Source organism: Dryobates pubescens, unplaced genomic scaffold (genome assembly GCF_014839835.1).
Source record: "Dryobates pubescens isolate bDryPub1 unplaced genomic scaffold, bDryPub1.pri scaffold_82_arrow_ctg1, whole genome shotgun sequence".
NCBI classification, from domain to species: domain Eukaryota; kingdom Metazoa; phylum Chordata; class Aves; order Piciformes; family Picidae; genus Dryobates; species Dryobates pubescens.
The window spans coordinates 17,083-29,730 of NW_026530801.1; the positions used below are offsets into that span (position 1 = coordinate 17,083).

Consider the following 12,648-nt stretch of genomic DNA (forward strand, 5'->3'; position numbering starts at 1 on the left):
TCTCCATGGCCAGAGGCAGCAGATGGCCAACAGCAGCTCCATCACCCACTTCCTCCTCCTGCCCTTCACAGGCACAAGGCAGCTGCAGCTCCTGCACTTCTGGCTCTTCCTGGCCATCTACCTGGCTGCCCTGCTGGGCAATGGCCTCATCATCACCACCATAGCCTGGGACCACCACCTCCACACCCCCATGTACTTCTTCCTCCTCAACCTTGCCCTCACTGACCTTGGTGCCATCTCCACTACTTTGCCCAAATCCATGGCCAATTCCCTGAGGGACATCAGAGACATCTCCTATGCAGGATGTACTTCACAGCTATTTTTCTTTCTCTTTTTCATGTCAGCAGAGTATTTTCTCCTCACCACCATGTCCTACGATCGCTATGTTGCCATCTGCAGACCCCTGCACTATGAGACCCTCCTGGGCAGCAGAGTTTGTCTCCACCTGGCAGCAGCTGTCTGGGCCTGTGGGGCTCTCTATGCTCTGCTGCACACAGCCAATACATTTTCCCTGCCCCTCTGCCAGGGCAATGCTCTGGAGCAGTTCTTCTGTGAAATCCCCCAGATCCTCAAGCTCTCCTGCTCCACATCCTACCTCAGGGAACTCTGGCTTATTGTAGGCAGTGTCTGTGTTTTCTTTGTCTGTTTTGTGTTGATTGTGGTGTCCTATGTGCAGATCTTCAGGGCAGTGCTGAGGATCCCCTCTCAGCAGGGACGCCACAAAGCCTTTGCCACCTGCCTCCCTCACCTGGCTGTGGTCTCCCTGTTTGTCAGCACTACATTCTTTGCCAGCCTGAAGCCCTCCTCCATCTCCTCCCCATCCCTGAACTTGGTAGTGTCAGTTCTGTACTCAGTGGTGCCTCCAGCAGTGAACCCTCTCATCTACAGCCTAAGGAACCAGGAGCTCAAGGATGCCCTGAGCCACCTGATCCCTGGATGCTTTCAGAATCAATAAACTCTTGGTCCTGTGTGGTGTGACCCAGAGGCTGTAGACATGAGGAGCTGTGCTCCCTGGGTGTTCAACACAAGAAAGGACTCTGCAGGGATTTGTTTCTCTGAGTTCCTTCTGCCAAGGCTTCTGTGGAGCTGCAGGGCAGTGCCTGTGTGCAGAGGTGGAGGGGCAGACTCCCAGCACAGCAGCAGTGCCAGGGAGTCCCAGAGCTTGGGCTGTCCTCAGATGCTCTTTCTTCCCTTCCACCCTCTCCTGCTGAGCCTCTGTGTTGTGGCAAGGCCTGAGTGCTCTGGCAGCTTGGGCACTGTGCTGCTGTGTGACAGTGCTGGGACTGCAGGCAGGGAGAGTCCAGGGCTGCTTGTGGGACAGAGCTGTGCTCCAGAGCAGCACTGCCATCAGAACAGGAGGTCTCTTCATGCCTTCATACCCCGACCCCGTCCCATTACAGACTGCACCTACTCAGAGTCCAAATTGGATACCCTGACCCCCTTCCAGTATAGACTCAGTCTAAACATGGTTCCTTTAACCCCTCCCAGTACAGATATGACCTCATCCCAGTATGAAGTGGATCCTACTGATCTCTAGCACTGTAGGCTGGGTCCCTTTCCAGTACAGAATGGATCCCCTTGCTCCCTTCCCAGTACCATCTGCATCCCAGTACAAACTGCACATCTGCATGCCCTCCCAGTACAGTCTGAGCCCTGTCCCAGGCCAAACAGGATCCCTTTCATCCCTGCAGATACACATTAGGCCTTGTCTCAATAAACACTGCATCCCCTCCCAGTACAGACTGGATCCTGTTCCAGTACAGGCTGCATTCCCTGGGCCCATTGCAGTGCAGTCTGGCCCCCACACAGTAGAATTTGTGTTATTAATGACAAAGCCAATTAACATTGATTAAATACTATTTTAATTTGAAAAGAGCAATTTTAAGGCAATAAAAGGCAAGCAAGCAGCGCTGTGTGCGTATGGTAGTCTGCTCTCCACCAACAAAGCATGCTAAACACAATCTAATTCCCCTTTAAATATTCTACTCCTAATACATATGCATCTAAGGTGGGTATGTTTAAATTAGTTCATCCTTCTGGTGGTCTTTCAATGGTGTAATCCTTTGGTCAGCACCCGCGGGTTGGTGTCGTGCTGTGTCCTTGTGGTTGTATATATTTTAGCTCTGTTGTTACAATCAGTTCCTTTCCCAAGGATGGGTTGCACGTAGAATCTTGTGATTACTTGTCAGTTCTCACATCTGTCTCTTGTGTTCACATCTTCTGTAGCAATCTCCTTTCCCATCCTTGAACAACTTATTGTTTCATAATCTTATTTTTATTCCAACTATTAGCTCTTAGTTCCTAACATTTCACTAAGGCCTTTGTATGCATCTATTAAACCAAATCAAGTTAATAAACAACTGGTTATAATAAAGCCTAAAAAAAATAATCTTACTCTAGTTACATATGTCAGTTCCCAGTGTCTGACCCCTTGTTTCACCATTCATGCTCCTGCTTTAGGTTTTGCTTGAATCAAAATCATCTAATTGACACAAATTATCACTCCATTCATCACAATCCCTCATCTTCTTTTGAATACCATTAATTCGTGTCTTAGCCTCAAATCTGGCTAAAACTAACTGTGATTCAGTTGGTTCTGGCTTCTGTTTGTGTATTGTTAAAACCGTGAGGGGTTGTCTCTTATCTCTACTGTGTTCTACTGGAGTAGCAGTAAATTGCATTCCCTGGATCACAGTCTGAATGAATCTTGTGAGACAAGGAATCATACTAGGAATTATTAGTAATCCCAATCACAATCCCCCTACCACTATTCCTAGTCGTTTCCATCATTTTCCTCCAAAGGTGGTTTCCCAAAATCTGTTAAGATCTAGTCCATTCCATGTCTGTATGGGAACATGTGCCTCCTTCTTCATATCTTTCACTAAGTCATTTGCAACATTTCCTTCACTGTCTATTTCCAAACAACAATTAATAAGGTTAAATTTTCCATATACTCCACCTTCTTGAGCTAATACGTAATCTAAAGCAAGTTGGTTTTGATATATTGCAGTTTGTCTCTTAGTATCCTGTTTGGCTAGTAAGCTCAAGGCATCACCTGTTTTGTTAACTACTAGTTCTACAACAGCTTGCAATCTTATCATTCTGTTAAGCATATAGACAGGAGTGTGGTAACCCCAGGATCCATCTTCTGCCCAGGTGGCTGGGCCATAACAAGCTATTATTCTTTCTGGAGGCCACTCATTTTCTTTCCAGTTCCCTATTTGTAGGTCTCTCCTAATTCTTCGTAATTCATCAGTTTCTGTGTACAGCTGCACACCTAATCTTTCACCCTGAGCGATAGGTAACAGGAAGAAACTGGGTCTTATAGTTCCCAACACACAAGACCCTGTCATGTCCTCAGGTAACCAGGCATATGCCAATTTACCACAAATCCAATAGCATCCGTCTGGTGCTGGCCATCCATTTGAAATTGATCTACCATCTGTCCACTTCCTCCCTTCTTCAGGTACTATCCCAGGATTTCCCCTTTAGGTCCAATTTAGAATAGAATAGAATAGAATAGAATAGAATAGAATAGAATAGAATAGAATAGAATAGACCAGGTTGGAAGAGACCTTCAAGATCATCGTGTCCAACCTATCATCCAACACCACATCCAATCAACTAAACCATGCAACCAAGCATCCTGTCAAGCCTCGTCCTGAACACCCCCAGCGACGGCGACCCCACCACCTCCTCGGGCAGCCCATTCCAATGGGCAATCACTCTCTCTGTGTTAAACTTCCTCCTAACCTCCAGCCTAAACCTCCCCTGGCACAGCCTGAGACTGTGTCCTCTTGTTCTGGTGCTGGCTGCCTGGGAGAAGAGACCAACCTCTGCCTGACTACAACCCCCTTCAGGTAGTTGTAGAGAGCAATAAGGTCCTCCCTGAGTCTCCTCTTCTCCAGGCTAAGAAACCCCAGCTCCCTCAGTCTCTCCTCATAGGGCTTGTGTTCCAAACCCCTCACCAACTTTGTTGCCCTTCTCTGGACTCATTCCAGCAAGTCAACATCCTTCCTAAACTGAGGGGCCCAGAACTGGACACAGTACTCGAGGTGCGGCCTAACCAGTGCAGTGTACAGGGGCATGTTTTATTCCATTCATAGCCTCCTTCACAGACTAAGTTCCCTACTGGATTCTTCCCTTGTAGGTTTTGCCAGTAGGTTCGACCAATTATGCTGGTTTGTAATATCCATTGAGTCTTCCTGTTACCTTTCCTTCCCTTCCATATCAATGAATTAGAAACATCAACCTCCATAGATTCCCAAGGCCACCGGTCACCTTGGTTAGTACCTCCACAAACAAAACAGTTAGTTACTTTTAAGGCTTTGGCAATATTTTCAGCAAGGTTTACAAATAAATTCTTAGCAACAGTTGGAATCTCATACTTTGTCCTTGTTTCTAATTCATGATAAAAAGAATTGAACAATAATCTTTTTGTGACAGGTTCCCTAGTCCTTTTGATAACCCTTATATCTAAAATGGCCCCTGGATCATCTCCTTGTCCCCAAATTGCAACCCCATAGTGGGTATCCCTCTGCTTCCACTCACCTGGGTTGTAAATAGTGAGCTTTACTGGATTACAGCTTCTTAAGTTACCATCTTTCTGAGCTATCCCTTTCTCAAGAGAAACTGTGTCCATTTACCCACTACCAGGACCAGACTGGGCCCCATCCCAGTACAACCTGAGTGCCCTGGCCACATTCCAGTACAGTCTGGGACTCAACCCAGTACATACTGGGTTCCTTTAAACCCTCCCACCACAGGCTGGGCCCTGTCACACATCCTAATCACACCAGTGTCCAGTATGGGCCATCCGGCAGGGCAGACATCCTGGTTGGAGTATGTTATAGACCACCCAACCAGGAGGAAGATGTTGATGAAGCATTCTATAGGCAGCTTAAGGCTGTCTCAGGATCTCCTGACCTTGTCCTCATGGGTGACTTTAACCTGCCTGATATCTGCTGGGATCTCAACACAGCAGAGAGGAGACGTTAGCCAGATTTGGTGACGATGGAGGTTCTTGGAATCAATACGTCTGACCAATATGATCGGGTATTGATCCTTTATTGTTCCAGTATTGCAGGCCTATGGCTCAGGCCTATGGTGAAAGCATGGTACAGTAAAGCATGGAAGGAGAGGAGACAGGACAGGCAGAAAAAGAAGTGCATAGCAAGGAAACTGCTACAATTTATATAACCTTGGTGTGCCTTGTTGGCATGGACTCATTGGTCCCCTATGAGTGACCACACATCACACTATTGTAGATTATTGGTCCAACTATGGATGACACGCGAGGTTTGTTGATGCAGGTGCATGTCCTGTTGTCCCGAGATAACTCACTATGTTTCTAGCTACCAGCGTCTTGTTTTAGTTACAGTGCTGCAGGCACAGCACTGTTTTGGTACACTGCTAGCTGGCTCTGTACTTATGCTGAGCATGGCCTACCACCATGTCAGGCTCTAGGCCTGCACTGCCAGATTGCTCACACTGCTTGTCGCTGGCATTGCCACAAATCCCCCTTTTTGTTTTTGTGAGCAATCTGGTCGAGTTGATCTCATCCCATACAGGACACTACTTGCAAACACAGAAACAAGCAAGGTAAAGCTAAGCGGTAGAGCAAAAGAAAGAATTCTGTAGTGCAGCATGTCCAACCGACTGATGTAATCTGTACAAGGCACAAAGCTTAAGTTGAACTAGTTACAATGTTCTAACAGAGCTGGCATAATCCATGGTCAAATATAACAGACATTGTAAAGAAGAACTTAGATCTTGATAGCTCCGATCTTTACATTTCACTCCTCTTGTAGACAGAGAAGACTTGATTATGCCTGAACACATTGCACACAGAGATTAAGGCACAAATGTAATCCTCAGCACTGTCTTTTACAATCTGCCTTAGGGTTATGTTGCATCTTTATTTTCTCTAGGATGGTCAAAAATCATGAATTGTTTAATGGTAGCAAGATTTCTTTGATCTGTAAAGGTAGATCTGGCCAGGCTCTAGCTTCACAGACAGAAAACTCGCAGGCAAACAGCAAGAGCAAAAAGAGCTTCATTGCTTTGCCCAATATGAAATTACACAAAATAACGTGTTTTTGCTCATCCTAGTAATTCTAATCTCTTAACATTCACACAACAGTTAAGCAGTCATGACACTCAGTTAGAAGTTAGATGCTTTCTGTTGACAGCTTGGATCATCATGACAGTCATTGAAGTCAGTGCTAAGCAGGTTTGCTGGTTGTCATTTTCATGACAGTTGTGCTGTGTGTCTTGTGGTGAGAGGGTTACAGCACTTCTAGGGTTGATGTTTCTAGGGTTACAGCATCTCTAGGGTTACTATGAGCTAATTTTTTCTGCTATGGGGGTATTCTCTCTTTTCCCCCTTTTTGTTTGTTTGTTTGTTTGTTTGTTTTTGTTTTGTTTGGCAAAATTTAAAGATGGAACTTTATCCCCTAGGATGTCTGCATTCAGAGGCACACTTAGTTAACAAGAGAGAAGACAAAGTTATCAAACAACCATAATATTCAGTCCTAATTCACATGGTGCTGTGGTACATTCTTCTGAGTGATGTTTGTGATCCCAGATGATCAACGTTCAGCTTCAAGGGCAATGCTGTTTCCTCATGGTCTTGATTCTTCTGCCGTTGTTTATTGCGATGATCGCAGGTAGCAGGAAAGAAGGCTCGAGGTGACCTAATTGTGGCCATCCAGTATCTGAAGAGAGCCTACAAGAAAGCTGGGGAGGTGATGCACTGATTTTAGGGATTAATCTCAAGCAATGGTCAGCTGATAGAAGGAAAAGTTTTTACTCTTGTGGGCCACAAACCCTGTGAGCAAACTGCAATTATGTAGAAGAGAAAAAAGTATTTAGCTAATTACCAACGACCTTTGTGCCTCAGGAAGGCACAAAGCTACCTGATAACGAGTGCGAGTTAGCATTGCAAGAGAGCCTTCTGTCTGCTCTTTGAACTTAGATAAGAGATACTTAACCATTTGCCATTTGTTTAACATCTGTCTGAGACTTGCTTAGGAATGTGCGTTCCCTTGCATTTCCTCGGCAGCCAACCACGATTCTGTAACTGTCACGAACACATCTAATTACCAATTACAAGTAGCCTTCTGATCTGTTAGCCTATATAAAGAAATGACTTGGTACAATAAAGTAGACACTTTGCTTGCATCAAGCATCGTCTCCATCTCTCAATCGCGGTAAAATGGTGACCTCCGACGTGATGGTGAAGAATCGCTAAGCTGCGACCTGCCGCGACGTCCCACGGAACTTGGAATGAGCTGCTGAAAGGAAGCAGGAAAAGCCGGCCGGCCAGAGCAATCCCTCCCGCTGGACGAGAGGTGAGCCGTGGGAAACGAAAAATGGGGAATCAAGCGTCTTCCTCAGAAAGAGATGTTTATGAACTCATGCAGGAACTCCTTAAAAAGCATGGCAAAGTCATTTATGGCCATGATCTTAAGGTGCTGCAGAAGTGGGTACAAGAGAAAATCCCGACAGTTACACCATCTAGTGTGTTTACGTGTAAAATTTGGAATCGGATGGGGGTGAAGTTACGGGATGCTGCTACGACAGGGAAGGTTGAGGCGCATTGCATGCTCCCGTGGTGGCGGATCGTTTTCGAGAGGCTTAAAGCGCAAGAAGAGCCTAAGGAAACTTCAGCAGTAATTAACAGCACTTTGCTAGGCCCTCCTGCAACCTTGGAGCTGCAGACGCCAGGCCCAACAGCAAAAGCAGCCCGCTACCCCCCCGCCACTGGACCCCCCCACCGCTGAGTCTTTAAAGTTCTCCTGAAAGTTCTCCAACGAGTTTTGACTGTGGACAGAAGGGACATTCTAAGTTTTGGGACATTCTCGGTGTTGAGACTATGTTAAGAAGGGAAATTAAGATCGGACAAGGTGACAAGGCAGTGACTTTTGCTCCGCCAAAACAGCCGCAGAAAGAACAAAAAGGACAGCAAACAGCAATTAAGCTCAAATCACTGCTGTTACTACCTATTGACACAGCCCTGCCTTCGAGGGAAAGCTACCTTAGGCTGTGAACTGGGCGGCGACCCCCCCTTCCACCCTTGTCTCTGAACCTACGGTGCTTTGCTGAGACAGCCACCCTTTCCACCCCCCCTCCTTGTCTTTCTGATAAGATTCGTTCATGAAAGTTGTGTTCTGATTTAAAGCAACGGTACAAATTTCATTGTTATTGATTGTAATGTGGTTTATAGATTTGTAATTTTGATGTTAAGTCTTACCAGTAAGCATAATGAATAGTAAGTATTTAGTAATAATAAGTACTTAGCAATTATAGTAAGGTATAGGTATTTAGTAATGACTTCAAATGTTAAGTCTTTTGGTTCGAACCTTGACTTTGTTTTTTGTGTCTGTCTAGGCATTTCAAAGGAGCTCCTTGTAATATAGTTAAGGATTGTAGGAAACAGATTTTAATTTTAGAAAGTGTTCTTTAGTTAATGTAACAACTTTCTTATTTCGCTTTAGACATGAATTTGATGGATTAATTTTAACATAGTAATTTAAGTTTGTAAGGATTTTTGGTATTAGCATAAGTTAAGGATTTGTTATAGGTATATTATCGAATGGGGTTTTTTGGGCCTTACTTTGTATTCATAGTAGCTTTAAGGAATTGATGAACAGAAAATGCTTATTTTTCTAACAGAATAACAGAGTTGATGAGAAACTTCCTCTTGTTAGCCAAAATGCTGGAATGCATGGAGGCAGAGAGGAGTTGGCAGACAGCCTCTGCATAGATAAGGAATAACAGGATTTTTCAGCGATTTACTTCTGTTAGTCTTAGACAAGATGATCTTTTGTATAAGATAAAGGACACCTGGATGATATGGATACTTCTGCTATGTTTAGACAGATAACCTTTGTATAGATAGGAAGCCTCTGGACTTTCTGTGAAATATTAACATACCTCTGTCATTATAGACAGATAACTTTTATACAAAAGGTTTACCCAAAACTCTCTGAAGGTACACAGGTCTTTTGAAATGATTCTGCCTGTGTCAGGTGCCTAAATAGAAGCATAATAAAAAATAAATTTAAAAAAAAAAAAAAAGGGGGGGGGAAAAGGAAAAAGAGGCATGGTTTATAACTAGGGTTTTAGTGATACCAGCAATGCAGTACTGCAACCATCTCAACAACAGCACAAGAATCAAGAAAACAAACAAACAAAAACAAAACAAAAACCAAACAAACAAAAAAACAGCATTTCCCAAGAAGTTGGAAATCACCAGAACTACCTAAGACCGACTGCAATAATAATCTGAGACCAAAAGCAACAACGAGAAGAATGTACCAAAAACCATCTGAATTAAGGCTGAATATTATGATTGCTTATTTATTGTGTGGTTTGAGGAAATGTTCACATGGATTTATATGTTAACAGTCTATCATAGTTAGGTAATAATGTCAAATAGTTAAAGGGAAAGTCAAAGTAAATTGAAGACTTTGATGGGATGTGTTGTTGCCAGGGTAGATGCAGTCTCTTATCAATATGGGATTGTTGATTTTATTGATTGCTTTTGCTATATTGCTAATTTTACCTGGCTTGTTTTATGTGTGCAAAGGATGTTAGGTTAGAATGATACAGTTTTGTTGCCTTTTGATTTATTTGTTATAGAGTTAAACCTTTGTAGAAAAACAGAAACTTCATTATAACGTGTGTCAACAATTAACATTAACTAGTAAAATAGAATAGAATAGAATAAAGTAATGAACAGGAACTGCGGAAACAACTTACTTACAACAATTATTGAGATAACAAAGAATGGCAGTAACAAAAATAAGGGTAACAGCACAGATTGAGACACCGAACAGTGAATAAACTAATATTTTAAGCCGCCTTTGACCAACCACCTCAACATCTGGATGTAGCGTGGTTCGATAGGTGGGGCCAGCCCTCCTCCTAAGAAAAGAAGATATCAATCATTAAAAAAGGGGAATATCCTTGATTTCTTTTGAATCAACCAAAGCCTTAACAGAACTAACCTCTTTGGTTGTTGTGGAATACGAAAAACTGCTCATCTGGGCCTCTCCTCCCTGGAGGGTGACAGTGGCCTAACAGCCTAATGGTGAGAAAACATTGCAGCATTACAGCCAAGTTAGGAAATATTTTCTGGGTTTTTATTAAAATAGAGAAACATGACCCTTGGTGGCCTGGCTGGCATCTCAGAAAGCTCTGGAAATGGATCCGGGGTGGTCTCATCCTCTCTGGCGGTGGCCATCTCTTCCAGCTCAAGAGGTGACACCTCGTGATTCCAGTATGAGAATGAGCAACTGCAGCCCTGCACATGCACCATAACCCTCTATGGTTCAGCCACGACGCTGCGATGCATGGTGAAATCAATGCCATAGCTAGCAAAAGGGTTTATGTTCTATATGATGGGTTTTAATTGTGTTGTATGAATCTGTTAGATCATTCAGTCTCAATGCATAAGCATAGTTAAGAACGGGAATAGAGAGTAACACATTTGCAGATTGATAATAATGGTTAGTTTAAAGGATTGTTTAAAACTTAGGGCTGTATATCATAATTGCTTAATGATTGTATGATCAGAAAAATATGTTTATATGGACTTATATGTTATCCCACCAGTTTGCTATAATTCTGTACACCTAGAGAAAAAATCAAAATTGATTATAGCACAAAATACATTTTCATTTTAGGTTATAAAAACAAAAGAGGGGAATTCAGGTATTATGTTGCAAGAAAGAATGGTTGAAGCATGTTGTATTCTCAAATTTTCATTTTATATGTGATTTTAAATGTGATGAAACAAAATGTATAGAGGATATAAGAATTATGGAAGTTTTAGCTAGGAGAAATTTGAAAGAAAAAGAAACAGCATTAGGCCAAAGTGAGTATCACTAGGACTCAGTACCTCTCCTTAGCAAAAACAAAGCAGCAACAGATCATATTACTAGGATGAGCAAAAAATGCTATGATGTGTAATTTTATATTGGGCAAAGCAATGAAGCTCTTTTGCTCTTTCTGTTTGCCTGCAAGTCTTCTGTCTGTAAAGCTAGAGCCTGGCCAGATCTACCTTTACAGATTAGAGAAATCTTGCTACCAAACAATTAATGATTTTTGACCATCTTAGAAAAGTAAAGATGTAACATACCTGTAGAGCAGGTTGTACAAGATAGTGAAGATTAGGTTTGCTGTGTTTTGCTTTATGTCTGGCTACTGCCTCTCCTGATAAGCCTTTTTCTACTTGCCTTATGGGATAGCCTTTGGATAAGTGGCCAGTCCCATCATCCTTTTTATGTGATTATGTAGCTTTCTTAAAACAATCATTTATGCTTTTGTTATTTTACTTTTTATTACTTCTGTTGCCTTGTATATTGCAATGATGTTGCTTGATCGTTCTCATAAGAAGGTTCTTGTTGTGCAACAGAAAGGGGGAAATGATGCACTGATTTTAGGGATTAATCTCAAGCAATGGTCAGCTGATAGAAGGAAAAGTTTTTACTCTTGTGGGCCACAAACCCTGTGAGCAAACTGCAATTATGTAGAAGAGAAAAAAGTATTTAGCTAATTACCAACGGCCTTTGTGCCTCAGGAAGGCACGAGGCTACCTGATAACGAGTGCGAGTTAGCATTGCAAAAGAGCCTTCTGTTTCTTCTTTGAACTTAGATAAGAGATACTTAACCATTTGCCATTTGTTTAACATCTGTCTGAGACTTGCTTAGGAATGTGCGTTCCCTTGCATTTCCTCGGCAGCCAACCACGATTCTGTAACTGTCACGAACACATCTAATTACCAATCACAAGTAGCCTTCTGATCTGTTAGCCTATATAAAGAAATGACTTGGTACAATAAAGTAGACACTTTCCTTGCATCAAGCGTCGTCTCCATCTCTCAATCGCGGTAGGCTCTGGGCAACCTGATCTAGTTGAGGCTGTCCTTGGGAAGGTAGGACAAGATAACCTTTGGAGGTCCCTTCCAGCCCAGCCAATTCTATGATCAGTGAGATATGGGAACCAAGCAGATTCTGCAGGAAGTGCAAAAGGAAGACACCACCTGGGGCTTCTCAGAGCTCTGGGACTGGCTATGGTTGTGGATTCCTGCCTTGGGCTTCAGTCTCAAGAAGTTGGTTGGAGCAATAACCCTGAGCTTGTTCCCCTTTGTTTGCATGGCTGTTAGAGTGCAGGGCATGTGTGAGTGCTGGTCTGCTTCAAGGAGCAGAACAGGGCACAGCAAGGACCTCTCTGGGAAGGGCTGAGGCAAATGTCACCTTCAAGAGCAGGCCCTAAGCCTCTGTATTCTCCTAAGCTCCCATTTCAAGGACCAGGCCTAAGGTCTGTCTGCATTTCATAGAGCAATACTGAGCAAGACTTTCCTGAGGTTCTTTTCCCTTCTTTCTGTTGCTTTTTGGAGACTCTTGATTTTCTCATTCCATCAGCTGGGCAGGAGATGTTCTCCTCACCTTTCATTATGTGTTTTGGAATCTCTTGGGTTTGTCACCAGGCACTGGTTTGGTCACCAGCTGTGTTAAAACTTTTCCCTTCACCTTCTAATCACAGAAACACAGAATCAGCCAGGTTGGAAAAGACCTCAGAGATCCTCAAGTCCAACCTACCACCCAACACCCCCTGACACCTTAAACATGGCTCCAAGT

General features: G+C 43.3%; 1 protein-coding gene across 1 annotated transcript; it reads left to right on the forward strand.

Moving 5' to 3' along the window:
- Positions 1-16: 16 nt before the first annotated feature.
- On the forward strand, positions 17-955 carry LOC128899848 (olfactory receptor 14A16-like). Its single transcript, XM_054179560.1, has one exon. The coding sequence runs from the start codon at positions 23-25 to the stop codon at positions 953-955; it is 933 nt and encodes a 310-aa protein (XP_054035535.1). The 5' UTR covers positions 17-22.
- The last annotated feature ends 11,693 nt before the right edge of the window (positions 956-12,648 follow it).

What these genes read in the sequence shown, in the direction of transcription:
- LOC128899848 (XM_054179560.1), top strand. Translation starts at nt 23, where the DNA reads ATGGCCAACAGCAGCTCCATCACCCACTTCCTCCTCCTGCCCTTCACA.